The sequence below is a fragment of the Vulpes lagopus genome, chromosome 3 (genome assembly GCF_018345385.1).
Source record: "Vulpes lagopus strain Blue_001 chromosome 3, ASM1834538v1, whole genome shotgun sequence".
Lineage (NCBI taxonomy): Eukaryota > Metazoa > Chordata > Mammalia > Carnivora > Canidae > Vulpes > Vulpes lagopus.
In genome coordinates, this window is record NC_054826.1 from 63,075,981 (window position 1) to 63,092,618 (window position 16,638).

Sequence of the window (16,638 nt, forward strand, 5' to 3'; positions counted from 1 at the left end):
AAAACTGGCCATAGCTAAACACGGAAATGGAGAGGCAGATCTTTGGTTTGCTGAATACAAGGTTGCAGTAGACAGTGTGATGAGCCCAACACAAGAAGACTTTGTTAAGTGAAGCAGATGGGGAGACTGGTGACCCCTTGTCCCTCCCCCTGATCCTTCACACATTAAAGTAGGCCCCCAAGAGAGTGACAAGGGTGGGGAAGGGTGGAAAAACACCTCACTCAATTATAAGGAACTGTGGGAAGCCCTGGAAAGATTTTAGTAGAATGTTAAAGGAGACTTGACAGGACTATGGCTCTCAGCACTAAACAGGAGGATCATAGTAGGGGGCATGGTGGGGGCGCTCCTGGAGCAAAGAAGCCTAGAGCTAAAGAGGCAGCAGGTTGAGAGAAGGCCCCACCAGGAAGAAAGACCTGGACGTGACTGTTGAATTGGAAATATTTTGGGGCATCCTAGTATCATCTGGCATTTTTTAAATGTTTGCCAAGTGTTTTTCCACACTTCATCTCATTTAACTCTCATAATCACAAGAGGACAGCATTATGATTCTTTTCCCCACTGGACGCTTGCTGGAGGTCTCACGTGAGATGACACAACGCAAATGAACCCAAGCTTACAGAGTCTCTGTCGGCTGTGTTTCACGGATTGCCGCCCCCTTGCTGTGCTGCACCCCCGTTCCACCCACGCCCCCAGGGGTGGCTGCCCATACTCCTGGAAAAGACTGGAGTGGAGAGTCCTTCTGCAGTCTGGGTGCTCCCAGGCTTCACACAGGCTCTGCATCAGCTGGCAAACCTGCCCTGTTCCAGCTGTTCTGGAACAAAGCCCAGGGCAGGGCCCCACAGACACCTGGCCTTGTCAATCCCCAGAAAACAAAGCTGGCAAACCCCCCTGCCTGTCCCCGCCCTGGGCAGCCACGTGTCCTGCCTCCGACGCTGGCCCCGGACGGGCGTGTGGGCTCCAGGTGCAGGGCTCCCAAAGTCAAGGCTTTCAGGTCACACTGGCACATCATTTTGCAAGCAGATGCCACGGGTCTCTTCCCAGACTGGGCAGCACACAAGGTCAGCGTCAGCAGATCTGACCCTAAAAATAGGCTCTTGGATGCCAGTGGAGGTGGCCGGGTGTGCGGCTGCCACACGCCCCACAGACCAGCACCTCCTGCCCCGGCCAGGCCCCAGCGCACACAGGTAAGGCCTTTTGGTGGGGAGGCCGATGCCTCTTGGGTCCAGTCAAGTTCGAGGGCCTGGGTGTGGGGGTGAGAAGGCTCCTTTCCACTCTGTTTCTAGCGTGGCAGAGAACAGCTGACATCCTCTTAGTATGACAGGCCTGCCCCATCTTTCTCGAGAGGCTCCAGAGTTTTCTCAACTTCCCTCCCTCCAAATCTGAGCTTCCAGTTCAGTGACCATTTCTAAAAGATAATAGGGTGGGTCAAAGCCCATCAGGCCCTCCTGAGGCATTGGATGCACTGTATTACATATCATTTTCCAGCTAGGTTCTTCATTGGTCCATTTAGCCAGCAGAGGGGAAAAATCTCTCAGCAGGAGGGGAGAGAGAAACACTGTAGTGATTCCCATCATGTGTAGGGCAGCACAAATGACAAGTGTAGCACTCAAAAGCCCAGGAAGGAGAACTCTTTCAGTGTCCTGGATAATGTGAAGCATCATTTGGAAAGAGCAATCATTTTTAAAGCTTTTCCCAGGCCTGGTGGGAGGATAAGGGTGGGGATGACTGCCCTGGTAGAGATGGGCAGACTGGGTCACCAAGGGACAGGGCCACTTGGCCAAGACAGCAGCGTGTGTAGATAAGAAGGTGGGAAGCCATCCTGCGTATCAGCCCGGGGCTCTCCTGGTGCTCTTGTCCTGTGGCCCAATGGCTCCTCATGAGCCTGGAACCTGAGAGTGATGGGGACTGGGAGCTCTGACTGTTCAGGAAAGTTGAAAACATTCTAAAGGGAAAGGCTCCCAAGTGAGAAGGGAGGGGGCATGAGGTACATGTGCGGAGAGGCCTCCTCACTTAAGGCCCCAGCCCCCAAGTGTCCTTGGTGTTTGTCTAGTTGCCTGCCCTTTCACGTGTGGCCCCTGCTTGTTCTATTCACGAGAAAATTTCTTTGGTTCCACCAAATAGCATTTATAAGTGACACTTGCAGGGCCTCTGAGCTGAGACCTGTACCAGGAAAGAACCTTGGGCCTGGGTTTAGGGGGTCGGATATGGGAGAGAGTCTGAGGAGTTAGGGGCTCTTCGGGGGCAAAAGCACATCTGTGCTAAGGGTGACAAGGGAGGCCGTGGTTCTCCACCATCTGATTAGCTGGAAGCCCTCACTGGGAACATTTCGGTCCCGGGGTGGCACTGGGTTGGAGGGGACGCTGAGTCCTGTCTCAGGGTGGGGTCCCTGTGGCTATTGTCTGCCCCACAAGCGATGAGGAGCAGAGCAGGGGCAGCGAGGCTGGAGGCTTGGCCCTTAGCATGTCCTGGAACGAGGCCCAAAGAGGTTGGGCTTTGCACAACCCTTGTGAATCTGTATGTTTCCTGGTGCTGATGATGTGTCAGGTGTGGTTCCAAAAGCTTTTCTTATAAGTATGAACTCATTTACTCCTCAGCACTGCAACAGCCCTATGAAGGAGGTACCTCATCACCTCCATTTTCAGATGAGGAAGCTGAGACACAGAGGAGTGGAATGGTTTGTCCACGTGACAAAGCCCAGACAGTAGGAAGGTGTACCTTAGAGTCTGATAGCATGTGCCCTGGTGCCCCTCCATGGGGGTGGGGGCAGGGCTGACATCTCACTCCCCTGCTTCTCTTGATGCCTGGACTTCAACCTGGACCAGGCCCCGGGAACAGCCACTCCAGGTACTGGTGCCAGGGGTCACAGCTCCGTTTTGTCCTCTGCAGCCTGACTCCAGAGCAGATAGTGTGTGAATTTTGGCCTCCAGGGACTCTTGATGGTCTGGGCCTACCCAGCCTGGCACGGGCACCAGATGTCAAACAAGCTGGAGAGAGTCCTTTCTCCTCCTCCCCAAAGCCTCGCGGATACTTTGCACATGAGCAAATGAGCCCTAACACCCATAGGAGAATGTTCAGGCTTACTCACGCCCCATCCCATCTGCCACAATTACTCTATAGAGACCCTCGGCCCCGCGCTCAGAATTTAGCTCCCAACCCAACTGGGAGCTCTCCATCCAGCCTCCTCACTGCTTCCTTGTTTGTCCTCTTTCATAAAACATTTTCTGAGCCCCTGTCGATGTGCCGAGGACTTGTATCCTCTCATTTGATCCTACAACCCATGAGGTGGATATGATCCCTATTCTACAGATGAGGAAGCTGAAGCCCAGGTAGGTTTGTTAGACTCCAAGGCCAGTGAGAGCTCTTTCCCCGACTGCACACCGCGCTGGGATGCACATTAGGGATGAGACAAAAACGAAGGGCCCAGGCCTGCCCTCGGGAGCGTAAACCTTGTGACCAAGAATACAGTGACCCTCTCATGACTTGGGGTGGCTGCCTGGCTGCCTGGGTGACGCCCAGTCACATCACCTGGTATTGTGTTACTAACCCCTGACTCTCATTTTGCTCATCTGTGAAGCAGGGGCAGCTCTTTCGTGTCTTGGGGGCTTGAGTAGATGGTCACTGGACGCACAGTAGAGGTAGCGACTGTATGACCGTTGCCCTGGGTCCTGCCCGGCCTTGGCCACTCAAGTGAGCTTTCATGGCAGCTTAAAAAGCGAGTGTTTGGCTCAACGCCTTCCCAAGGCCCAGAGCTACCCCTGCATAGTCCCGAGACAGGAGGCCAGGCGGGGAAGGGGAGGTGGCAGGCCCACGTGAGGGCTGCACCCCTCAGTCTACCCCACCTCCCGTTTGCCCCACGCACCGAGGCCTTGTGTTTGAGGTGACGCACAGTGGGAAGCAGCTCCTGAAAGTTGTGGCCTGAGGCCCTCTATTCCTGAATTCATGAGCTGTAAAATTGCCTGTAGTATTTCTCGGAGGAGGCCAAAGCCTGGCTGCTCAGGAGTCAGGAGCCACAGCTGGCCTGGTCACACAGCATGGTCCCCGGTGCCCTGCGCCAGAGCTTCTCCTTCCCCACAGGGCCCAGGCGCGGAGGTAAAGTCCATCCCAGCCCGCTCCCCTGTCTGAGAGGGAAGCCGGGTTCAGGCCTCCAGCCTCCTCACGGTTTCCTGGAGGCCCCACTCTGCCAAACCAAGATGGGGAAGATCAATTAGGAGTTCATAAATTACCACCCTGAAGCGCTTTGAAACCATTTGAAGAGTTAATCAAACAAGTTATGACATCAACACCATCACAGAAGGAATATTAAATTACCCCTTGAAAGAAGGCTTTTCTGTTTTTTTTTAATAAAAGGATTTTATATTAATTCGCATAATTGCCTCCTGTTAACATGCTTGCCAGAATCGAAAAGGGGGAAAAAAAATCTGTGAAACTTGGATTGTGTCAGATACGTTAGGAATTAAATTATAGAGCAACAACAAAAATTCCCGGGTTTTCACGTCCAGGTTTTAACTTTTTTTTTAAATCCACAACTTTTATTTCCTAGTTGGGATCATTTTTATAGGCTTAAGATGCGTAAAGACAAGCACTGACTTGCAGTAAATTAAAAATATGTTTATTTATATATGTACACTGCTGCCAAATTCCACCCCTTTGCATACCTGAGCAGAAGGTATTACTCTCCTAATAGAGTAATTTATCCAACCACAGTAACATTTTTACCTTCCCTCTTCTTTCAAGGCGCATTCCAAGCCCAACTTGGGTGGTGTCATGGAAGAAATGTGGTGTGCATGCATTTCAACACAGACTAACTTTCCCCCAAGATCCTGATGCAGTAGGAAGGTAAATACACAACGTATACATACGCCCAGATACAGAAGGACTTCAGAAGGGAGAGGGGACTGTTTTAAGACTACTGTAGAAACTGCTCTACTAGACCAAAAACTTCTAGAAGGCAGAGACTTCTCTGGCCCAGCCCATATCTGGTGCTTAATGGAGGAATGGGTGAGGAAAGCCTGGGTGTGGAGGGCTGGGCCAGGCCTGACTTAGAAGGTAAAATGGGTCACACTCATTCGTGACCTCCTGGAGCACCTCTGATGTTGGCTGATTGAGACTAAACCGAGACCGGGGAAGGGGAATCAAGGATGCTGGCTCTGGCACCATGGAGCAGGGGAACGATGCTGCCCTCTTCACCCAAGGTCTGTCTCCAGTCAGAGGGGAAGGAGGCTTCCCTCAGAGGTAGATTTGCCCCCAAAGCTTCAAGACCCACACACTTACATGGGCCTCTTCCAAGGCCCTGCGCCTGTTTGGTTTTCCTTACCTTAAAGAAATTGTATAAGCTTCAGGACACACAAAACTTGATTCTCCTCTGGTTTCTCGAAGCACTGAGGGATTAGAGTGACCTTCTGACATGACCTAAGCCTGACTCTGCTCCCAGAGGCCTCAAGGAGGCATGGCTCCCTTCGGGGAGCTCACACTTATGGGGAGGGCACACGGTTCCTCGTGAGATGTAAGGAACACCTAGCCAGGCCTGGTCCTGACAGTCACCCTCCCTGTGCCTTAGCCCAAAGGTTTAGGGTGGGCATCTACTTTGTCCAGAACAATTCTTTTTTTTTTTTTTTTTTTTAAGATTTTATCATTTGAGAGAGAGAGTGAGAGAGAGAGATAGAGAGAAAGCATGGGTGGGCAGCAGGAGAGTGAGAAGCAGGCTCCCCGCTGAGCAGGGAGCCCGATGCTGGGCTCGATCTCAGGACCCTGGGAGCGACCTGAGCTGAAGGCAGATGCTTAACCGACTGAGCCAGGTGCCCCTGTCCAGAACAATTCTAAAATAGAACTTTCACAGGCTTCCCCCACCTATTCATATACTTCATATACATGTTCAAAACGGAAAGTTCAGAATAGATTGTTTCTCAAAAAGAAGAATCGCAAATAATTCCACCATCCTAAAATATACAGATAGCCAGCGCTGATTAGGTCAGTGGATACTGTACGTTCTGCTTCATAAACCTGTGGTCTCTTCTCTCCACCTGCTCAAGCCTCTTTCACTTTGATTTCTCAAAACCACCGCCGATGTGGCTGCCTGTTGCATCTAATGGTTTCAAGGCTGCGAAGAGAGGGCTGCCCTCATTGGCGGGAACTGGGAATCCTGTTCTCCGCAGAATGCTGTGCCCTGGACATTCCACACCTGACTGTCTGCAGCCCACGTCCCCCCTCCCTCTCTATCTCCCCTTCGGGGGATGTTCGAAGAGCCTCAGAACTCCCCCTGCTTCCTCGTACAGAATAATTTAGCTCTTGTTGCCTTGCACCACCACCTTCCCACTCATACTTCAGGACTTAGCTTTTTCTCATCCAAGGGGTCCTCAAATGGTATCTTTTGTCGAGGCCTGTTCTGTGGCTCTCAGTCCACGGTTACCTGGCCAGTCTTTGCAGGCTCAACGGCCTACTTAGCGATTTAATGTTCCCAGTGAAATAAATAATGCATCTCGCCACCTGGCTTCTCCCATCGGCCACCTTAGAAAGAGCTCAGGTCAGGTTTTTTGTTTATTTTCAAAACTATCTTTACCCTTCTTGTTATAGCTCCATTTTATCAAGAAGAAAGTGACACCCAGGGAGGATGCGATGTATAGACCCAAGAGTCTTCAGTGATTGTTGGGGCTGTGAGAGCAGATCAGGGCAGGGCCTGGAGCCAGCGAATGCAGGGAGAGAGGGACAGGGTGGCAGAGGGGGCCTCCAGGAAAGCGCCAGGTCCAGGAGCAAGGAAGATAGAATAGGAATCACGAATTACAAGTCACAGGCAGCTTCCTGCCCAGCTGTTCTGCTTGGTCAGCACAGTTTAAAAATATAGACATGGTGATTTACTATAAAATATGATTATTTATTCAAAGAATCCCAAAATAGAAAACAGAAAAAAAAAAAAAATCTCCTGGAGTCCTGCCACTTGCTCACAGCATTGACATTTTGATATTTTTCTTCTAGTTAAAAACAAACAAACAAAACAAAACTGTGTAAGGTGTTTTGTTTTGTTTTTACATGAAGTCAAACTATGGTGTCGAAATTACAGTTTTAAATTCACCCAAAGCCTTCCCTCATTGGGCAGGGGAAACCTTTCACCAAACGTGAGCTGTACCATGGAAAATTCTGAAATGGAGTCAGAATTAACAATGGGCCCCTGTGTTCATTCCGCCTGAAAGAGCATCTCGAAGTCAAGGCCACTGTTTCACAGAGGGAAAGGCTGCTCTAGGCTTTAGCCGTCAAGTAGCACTTGGCCTTTGCACGTTCTGTTACCACAGTGTCTTTAAATGTCTTAAAATTAGCAGTATTAGGTTCCCTCCAGAGCTCACCCTGAGACCAGGGTGCAGGGAGGGGGGTCTGGGAGGGAAGAGAGCCCCCACAGGACACGTCAGGTTACCCCGCGTAGAACAGACTCCCCACGGAGGTCCCACAGAGGGCGGAGGGAGCCAGGGTACCTCTCCAATGGCCCCCTTCATTAGCAACAACATTCGAGGGTAACTCCTCATACTGTAGGCCTGACCAGCACAGAGACCAGAAAATATCCTGAGGGGAGAACCAGGGACTTAGGGAGGAGGCCTTCTGTGGGTAAGGGGACTGCCCGCTTACATGGCAGCCATCTGAGCTGAGGAACGGAACAGGGTATGGCTAGCATCTCCTTCGGCGGCCTACATGTAAACAGCAGCAGATATCTTACAAAACTCTGGCTTTCTGACCTCTCATAAAAATATCAGAGAATCTGGGCTTGAGTTCCCACAGGGAAGGGCAAGCTGCTGTGGCCTTCCGGGGAACATCGGCTCTCTTCCCTGCCACAGTCCCTACCACTCCCTGTTGTCTCCTGCCAGAGGCCAAGAGTGAGGGTTGGTTGGTTGGTTGGTTTTATTCTCTAACACCCAACCCACTTCCCTCCTCTATCTTACCTGCCTGGCCCCTCCAGGAAGGAGCCTGCTCTCCTTTGGGGCAGAGACAGGCCAAGTAGCCTTCAGGATGGCATTTAGTTTCCTGGGACCAAACCTTTAAATATGAAGCTGTAACAGAAACCTGGAGGCCTCTCTTGACAACCTGCCCAGCTCTCATTATGACATTTAGCCCATGATTGATATTGTGTGTGTCATCAAGACCTTGGCAGTTAATCTCTGGGTCGAATCTATGGAAACCAAACAGAACAGATTTGTCTTCCCCTTCCATTTTGGCTGTGGTCTGGGAAGCAGACGCTCTCAGCCTCTCTGAGATTCAGAAATTTGGGAGCCGTGCAGAGAGGGATGCACACAAGCTGCCTTCAGGATTTGGAAAGATTACAGGTCTGTGGTTTCTGGACTGTTCTGTGCTTTGTTCTCTCCCCCCCATCAAATCTGCACACTGGAGGATAATAGATCCCAGAGCTCCCTCTGCGTGCCAAGCCGCTCTGGGTAGACCGCACCACTTCCTCTTCTGTCTGGAAATCCAGCCGAGGCTTTCAGCACGGAGATGGGGCTGGGGGGGGCTCCTTCCCCACTATAATGAAGGAGGAATAGCCCCGCAAGGGTGAGGTCAGCTTCAGTGATCAAAGGAGGCCGGCAGGGGGTTCAGGATGCAGTTTACTCCAGGCCTCGCTAAAATCACCTCTTCCGAAGCCTCCTTTGGTGGCAGACAGTGTTGTTTGGGCTGGTTCCCACAGTGGAAGTTTCTGCCCATCCCTGGCCATCCTCTTCCCCCTCGTGACTGGAAACACCAGCAGGCAGGCGCCACAGCAGGCTCCAGGCCTGGGCAGCCACGGGAGACCCTGCCTCCTGCCTTGGGTCTCACCTCCGCCCCTCCTCCAGGAGCCAAAGGGAAGTCCTGCCTCATCAGCTCTGGCTGAGGCCCCAGTACAGGTCTTCTACACCCCCCACTTCAGCCATTCACCCCCTCACCCCCCGCGTTCACTACATGACCGCCACTGGGTCTGGAGAATTAAACACCAGGGAGCCATTGTCACAGAGTCCCCGGCGAAGGTCGTCCAGCTCTTGTCTACCACCAGGCCTGCACCTTATTCTGAGCTAGAGATATGGCCTCTACTTCAAAGAGAAGAGAAGGAAGTATGCTGAAGGCCTTCCATCCTTCTCTATCCTTCACTCCCCTTGTCTTGACTCACTAGCTCCTTGACTCTTAGCCACACTCTTGGGCTGTCATTATCAACCTTCAGTGAGCACCAGAGGCACGTGGGAGCTTGTTAAAGTATAGACTCCTAGGCCCACAGCCCCAGTCTGGATGTAACTTGGGAATCTGTATGTCTTGCAACAGCCAGATGATTCAGAGAGAAGTAGTCCAGATCCAAAGACAATTAAAAAAAAAAAAAAAGGTTGTCTCCGTTGCCACCACCCTTAACTCACCTTAACTGCAGGGGGAAAGTCATAAATTCTGGCTTCCCATGATCCCCCAAAACCCAGCTGGGCTCCATCTCAGGACCCGAGGATCATGACCTGGGCTGAAAGCAGATGCCTAAATGACTGAGCCACTCTGCCGCCCCTCTTCTTAACATTTTTAAATGAAAAATATCAAAGATATGCAAAGAGAAACAATATCTTGCAATCTTCATCCAACCCCAACCACCACCAACTGTGGCCAATCCTACCCCTTACATACCTCCACCTCCACTCCCCATCCCATACATCAAATATTGTCACATTTTTTCCCAAGTATATTATGTTTGAAGCAAATCCCAGGGATTATATCATTTCATCTGTGAATATTTTGATATGTATTTCTAAAAGGTAAGGACCTAGGCTAGAATTTAGCTGTCCTTGGAATCTCCTGCAAATTGGTTGTTAGATCTAGACTCTGAGGACTCTCTTAAGACTCAGGTTTTTCTCTGGCAAGACTCTCATGGCGATGGTGAATTCTCCCCACAGAAGGCCCATAAAGTCTGATCCTCTCTTCTTCTGTTGCGAACAGTCAGAGGGGAATGCCTATATCCATTAGTCCATCAAGTGTCACAAAATGATGCTTTCTTCCCTCTTTATTACCCGGAATACTTCTCTAAAAGAGCAAATTTCCCTCATCTACCCAGTAGTACAGTTTGTATCAGAGAGGAACCATAAATGCTACATTCTTTCCCTTTACTTATCTATTTTCAAAATAATGAGCAGGTCCCCTACATCTTCCAACCATGAGTAATTGTTTTAAGCATCATTACGATTTAAATGTTTGATGTGTTTCAATCCACTGCGGTTATTTTTACTATTCATGTTCAACTTGTCCCCTTTTGACAAGTGGAAGCCTCTCTGAGTTGTGTTCTAAGTCCTTTGACATGATCCCAGTGGTCTTTGAAGCTAGCAAACTTTTTTTTTTAAGAGAAAGAGAGCATGAGAGTGGGGGCAGAGAGAGAGGGAAGGGGGAGAGTCCCAAGCAGACTCTTGCAGTAAATGTGGAGCCCAACCCAGGGCCTGTTCATACAACCCTGAGATCTCTGACCTGAGCAGAAGCCAAGAGTTGAAGGCTTAACCGACTGAACCACCCAGGCACCTCATGCTAGCAAACATTTTTTTTAATATTCTTCAAATTCCTGGCCTGTCCCCATCACACTGCACTCCGTCCCCACCTCCCAGCAGCTATTTCTTTCTCAGAAGACTAAGACCATGTGTTACAGACATCTTCAATTTACAATTCTCCTTGTCTGTAAAATAGAGATAATAATAATAATAATAACAATAATGCCTACCTCATAGGGTTGTTAAGAAGATTAAATGAGTTAATAACTGTCAAGCACTTGGAACAGTGCCTAGCACAAAGTGCCAGATAAGTATTCGTTAAATAAAGACCACTCCCTCCTCATCACTTACCCTCCATGTTTCTCAGTCTTTTCTTCCCTTCAGGCTCAGAGCTGTAACTTCCCCTCAGGCTGCCTGAGTGTAGACGCCCCAGTCACTCAGCTGCGGGGAACAAACACTGCCCAATTCCACAGCAAATTCCTTTCCTTGGGGACAATGGAAACTCTTCTCCCGCATTCCATTTGCAGAGCCTGACAAGCTCTCCAAATATGCATTTCAATCTGCAAACACAGCTTTCCAGCTTAGAACATCTCTTCTGACCCCTGGTACGTAGCACAACTGCCAACCCCCTAGCATGCGGCCAACATTGCCTTCAACTGTCCTAACACATTGAGGAACCCTCAGGGAGCCAAGCCTCCTTCCACCCCAGGGCTCTTGAAGCTCCCAGAATATGCATGGCTGCTCGGATCAAACAGGCTCTGGATTTACAGGTGTGTCCTTTCCACAGCTCCCTGCAGGTGTGGAGTATCACAGGCCTCGAATGGCAGGAACCAATGGCCAGAGCCAGCAGATTCCAATCAGAAAAAGGAAAAACTAGGCACCAAAGGAGGGGTAAAAGCTAAAAGGAAGGAGGCAAAGGCCTGGCAGCCTACAGAGATTTTTGAGGCTTGAAGCCTGTTGTAGGTCTGCTGCAAACCCTCCTTGACCCAAGTCAAAGGGCTGCCAGCCCTCTTGCCCCAAAGGAGACTGGAATGTTGGTGAAGGTTATTTAACTGCCATGATAGCCCTTCTTGGTTACCTCTGTGGCCCAGGAAGAGGAAATGGGAGCACAGCAGGCAGGAGAAATGCCTGCAGAATATTAAGATCAGCTTATTCCCATTTCTTTTTGTAAAGACCATTCCCTACCTCTGTCCTGTACTAACCCAAATCCTGACCCTCTCTCATGACCAATTGCAGAAAGGAAAGAAAACCCCTAGGCTCCAAAATGACATCCAGAGAACCGAAGACAAGCCTCCCAAACGCCTACCCACCTGCCAAGAGGCTGTTGCCAAGGGGGGAGGAGGAGGTAGAAGCAGATGACTACTGTACCCCCGGAGCCTTCGAGCTGGAGCGTCTCTTCTGGAAGGGCAGTCCTCAGTATACCCACGTCAACGAGGTGTGGCCCCAGCTCTACATCGGTGATGAGTAAGTGTCCAGGCCAAGCCCCACCTCTGGCCTCACCCGGGGGGGAAGGCAGCAGCCCTCACACCCTCCACCCTCTCCTAGCCATGAGTCGTTGCTTTTTAGGTTAGCTATATTGTGAGAACTCAGTTAGGGCTGGGTTTATCTTCATATTACAGAAGACCCAGAGATGGGGCTTATGCAACATAAGGGTCTATTTCTCTTCCATATAAAAGAATTCCAGAGGAAGGTAAGCTGGGGCTGGCATGGCAACTTCAGGGTCATCGGGGTCTCAGGCTCCTGTGCTCCTGCCCCACCATCCTGAGAGTGTGGCTTCCTTCCTGGAAGTTGTGGCTGGTCCAAGAGTGCTGATGGGGCTCCAACTACCATCTGTGGCATCCAGGCCAGAGAAACATAAAGAAAGAGCAAAAGGGCATCTTTCCAGAGGGCCTCGCTGCAAAGGAAGCTGGGAAACAGAGCCTTTTAGCTTAGCTGGGTATAATACCAGCAAGAACAAAGTCAGTTCTCAAGATTAGTGGCACAGGAAGCATGGTAGGCCCAGCAAAGTTGAGGTCATTTTCCCCTCCTCTAGATTTTTTTAAAAAATTTTTTAAATTTATTTATGATAGTCACAGAGAGAGAGAGAGAGAGAGGGGCAGAGACACAGGCAGAGGAAGAAGCAGGCTCCATGCACCGGGAGCCCGACGTGGGATTTGATCCCGGGTCTCCAGGATCGCACCCTGGGCCAAAGGCAGGCGCCAAACCGCTGCGCCACCCAGGGATCCCTCCTCCTCTAGATGTTTAGAGCTACCACTTCTCACTCCTCAAACAACTGGGAAACATCTGTAAATAATATTGAAAATAATAATGCCTATCATTATTGAATACTGTGTTCCAGGCACCATGCTAAGTGTCTTGCTCGAATGATCTCATTTTATTTTCATCATAGCCCTGGGAAAGAGGGCATCTAATTACTCCCACAAGGCCCAGGGCAGTTAAGCAACTGGCCCAAGGTCCACAGTGGGGTAGGTGGCAGAGAGCTGGGATTCAAACGCAGTTCTGTCTAACCCAGGAGCTTTCACCTTAACCAGCACTCCTACTCCTCCTTCCATTCCCCAGGATTCCGACTCAGGTTCCATCTCTCCCTGGAGCTGATGGTGGTGCAGGACCCCTGCATGTGTAACATTAATAAACATTTTGCTGCTTAAAACCTAGAGATAGGGCAGCCCGGGTGGCTCAGCGGTTTAGCGCTGCCTTCAGCCCAGGGCGTGATCCTGGAGACCCGGGATCAAGTCCCATGTTGGGCTCCCTGCATGGAGCCTGCTTCTCCCTCTGCCTGTGTCTCTGCCTCTCTCTCTCTCTCTCTCTCTCTCTCTCTCTCTCTCTCTCTCTCCTGTGTTTCTCATGAATAAATTAATAAAATCTTAAAAAAAAAAAACTTTAAAAAACCTAGAGATAACTGTCTAGTCATGGGAAATCCAGGGACAGCATCTCTTGTCCTTTTGTTTTTTTCCTTAATACTTTTAAATTGAAAATTACATGCCCTTATATACCAAAGTAAACTAAAGAGAGGGTTGTAAAAGCAAACTGCATAATCTCCCTCAGTCCTCTCTTAATTCTGTCACCGAATAGCCAGTATTATGCTCACTTGCATACTTGCATTACTTGTATGTTATTGCAAATGTAGCATATCCACACATATAAAAGGTCTTCATTTCTTTTAAACAATTTTAGGGGGGAGAAGAAATCATACTATTCTATACTTTTACTATTCTGTAGTAGTGCTGTCCTGCAATTTATCCAATCATTTCCCAGTGTGAACATTAGGAGGACCTCAGTGAGGGGTATCTGGGACTCTCTGTACTGTTTTCTTTTTTAAAATAAAAGCTTTATTGAGCTATAGCTCACATTCCATAAAATTCACCTTTCTAAAGTGCACAATTCAGTGGCCATCTTACATTTACAAAGTTGTGCAACCAGCGCCACTCATTTGAAAGGATTTATATCACCTCAAAAGGAAACCACCTCAAAATTCTCCATTCCTCATCTTTGTATCCATGCAACCACCCATCTGCTTTCTGTTTCTATAGATTTACTTATTCTGGGCATTTCATATAAATGGAATCATAATATATGATTTTTGTGTCTGGCTTTTTTCACTTATCCTAATGTTTTCAAGGTTCATCCAGGTTGTACCATGTACTAGTATTTTATTCTTTTTTTATTGCCAAATAATCTCTATGCTATTTTTGTGACTTTTCTGTAATTCTAAAATGACTTCAAAATTTAAAAAAGGTACACATATACTTTGACCCTACTATCATTTTAAGAAATGTAATTTACTAAAATATCAGTACATAAAGAGGTACATAAAGAAATACACAGAACAATGTGTATTTTATCCCTGAAGTAGCAAAAAAAAAAAAAAAAAAAGGAAGGGGGGGAATCTGAATCTCTTATAAAATATTACATAAATACAGTAAATATATGATTTTCCTATTATACAAGTAATACATGCTTATTGTATAAATATAGAAGTCTTAGGTTCTCTACAAGTAGAGAATTTTAACTCATTGGGTTATATGGATTAAGTGAGATACTGTATGTAATATATTAGTGCAGTGCCTAGTATATGGTGAGTGCTCAATAAAGGTTAGCTCTAGTAATAAGATCAATATAAGGAAGAAAAGTTAAATCTCTGAGAGCAATCACCAAACCCCGTTACTCTGAAGCCACTTCTATTAATATTTCCTCCTAGACTTTCTGCGTTATTTATTTATTTATTATTTTGGTTTATGATTTGCTTTTATATAGTTGTAACCACATTGATTATTCATTTTATCTTTTCCCACATAGCATCGTTCATAAACTTTTCCCTTATTACTTCTCATACATTTAATTATAATACTACCTATCAGATAATAATATACCAAGTGGATATAAGGTCATTTATTTAACCACTCCCCTATTGTTAGACTTATCAGTTATTTCTATGTTCTCGCTTTTTAAATTTTATTTATTTATTCATGAGAGACACAGAGAGAGAGAGGCAGAGACACAGGCAGAGGGAGAAACAGGCTCCATGCAAGGAGCCTGACGCAGGACTTGATCCCAGGTCTCCAGGATCATGCCCTACACTGAAGGCGGCACTAAACCTCTGAGCCACTGGGCCTGCCCTGTTCTAGCTTTTATAAATACTGCAGTGGACATCTTTATGCATATCTTTTCATATGTAGGATTATTTCCTTAGATATGACCCTAACAATGGTAAAACTGGGGGAAGAGGAATTAAGATTTTAAGGCTTACACTGTCTCTGTGCCTTGTTTTTTTTAAAGATTTTATTTATTTATTCATGAGAGACAGAGAGAGAGAGAGAGGCAGAGACACGGAAGGAGGGAGGGAGGGAGGGAAGGAAGGAGGGAAGGAGGGAGGGAGGGAGGAGCATGCAGGGAGCATGCAGGGAGCCTGGTGGGACTCGATCCTGGGTTTCCAGGATCATGCCCTGGGCTGAAGGCAGGTGCCAAACCGCTGAGCCACCCAGGGATCCCCTGTCTCTGTGTCTTTATCTATGCTGTCCCCTTTGCCTAAAATGCCCTGCCCTTCAGTCAGCTCTGTGTCCAGAGGCTATGTGTGCTACAAAGACCACTCAAATCACTTCTGTCGTGAAGCTAGCTTTCCCTAATCCCCATAGCGAGGTTTCTTTCTCTGTATATACTGTGTTTACATTCCCTATAGCTAATAAATAATAATAATAATAATAATAACAACAACAACAACTACATTGTATTGCATACATCTTACCCAGTGCCATGCCCTGTGCTAGGCAACCCTATGAAGGAGGTTCCATTATTATTCTCATTTTACAAGTGGGCAAATGAGGGCTCCGAGAGTTCATCCATCTGCTCAGTCAGTATTTACTGGGTACCTTTCTAGGTGCTGTGGGGGATACAAAGAGGAAATTGAGGCTCAGAGAAATTAAGTGACCAGCTCGAAGTCATACCACCAGTAAGAGGCAGAATTTATACCTAAACTCAGATCAAGAAAATGTGATCAATCAGATAAAGAAGCCCTTTACAGCTCAGGAGAAGAGATGTGTAGAAATGTAACAGGGAATGGAAGGAGAATGGGGAGTAAAGTGCAAGGAGTGTGGGGTTTGAGTCTTGGCTCTACCAATCACCAGTTGTATGATCTTGGACAATTTATTTTACCTTTCTTCACCTTATTCGGCAACAAAGATAGGGCTTATTTCATGGGGTGAAGATGAGATGGATTAAAACAGAGAGTGCGATGCTACTGAGTATTTGGTACTGTGATGATTCTGAGAAAGTGTCACAGAAGAGGTGAATTCTGAGCATGACTCTGGAAGATGGGTATGACTTGAACAAAGTTCTGGGCAGAGGCAGCAGGATGAAGACATGAATGGAGATGAGAATAAGCAGGATGGTCTGTCTGGAATGCAAGGGATAAATATGGTTGAGGTCCACTCTCAGGGTATCTAGAACTAATCCAAGTTTGACCACCACACGGTCAGCTCGGATTTAGCTGTGCTGCAGTCACAGGTGGCCCTAGCACCTCAGTGGCCCACCACAGCAGTGGGTTAGTTCTTATGCACGTGAACATCCGTAGTGGGCCAGTTCTATCTCTGCTCCACATCAATGTCCCTCTCGGACTTAGGATCCAGGCTGACAGAGCAGCCCCCATCTGGGACTCTGCTAGTCTCCTGGCAGTGAGAAGGGACATGGAGAA

At 48.2% G+C, this 16,638-nt stretch overlaps 1 protein-coding gene across 3 annotated transcripts in view; it reads left to right on the forward strand.

The window, feature by feature from the left end:
• Window positions 1–1,031: 1,031 nt before the first annotated feature.
• DUSP29 (dual specificity phosphatase 29) overlaps window positions 1,032–16,638 on the forward strand; it is a 32,382-nt gene continuing 16,775 nt past the window's right edge. The window contains exons 1-3 of one of the 3 annotated variants that reach the window (XR_005986528.1): window positions 1,036–1,184; window positions 4,735–4,836; window positions 11,688–11,915. Coding sequence is in view for 2 of the 3 variants with exons in the window: in XM_041746843.1 (XP_041602777.1) it covers window positions 1,099–1,184; window positions 4,735–4,836; window positions 11,688–11,915 (416 nt within the window). In the remaining variant the exon portion in view is untranslated. Of the gene's footprint in view, window positions 1,185–4,734; window positions 4,837–11,687; window positions 11,916–16,638 lie in introns of all 3 variants that reach the window. The other 2 variants (XM_041746843.1, XM_041746845.1) reach the window with 2 other exon arrangements.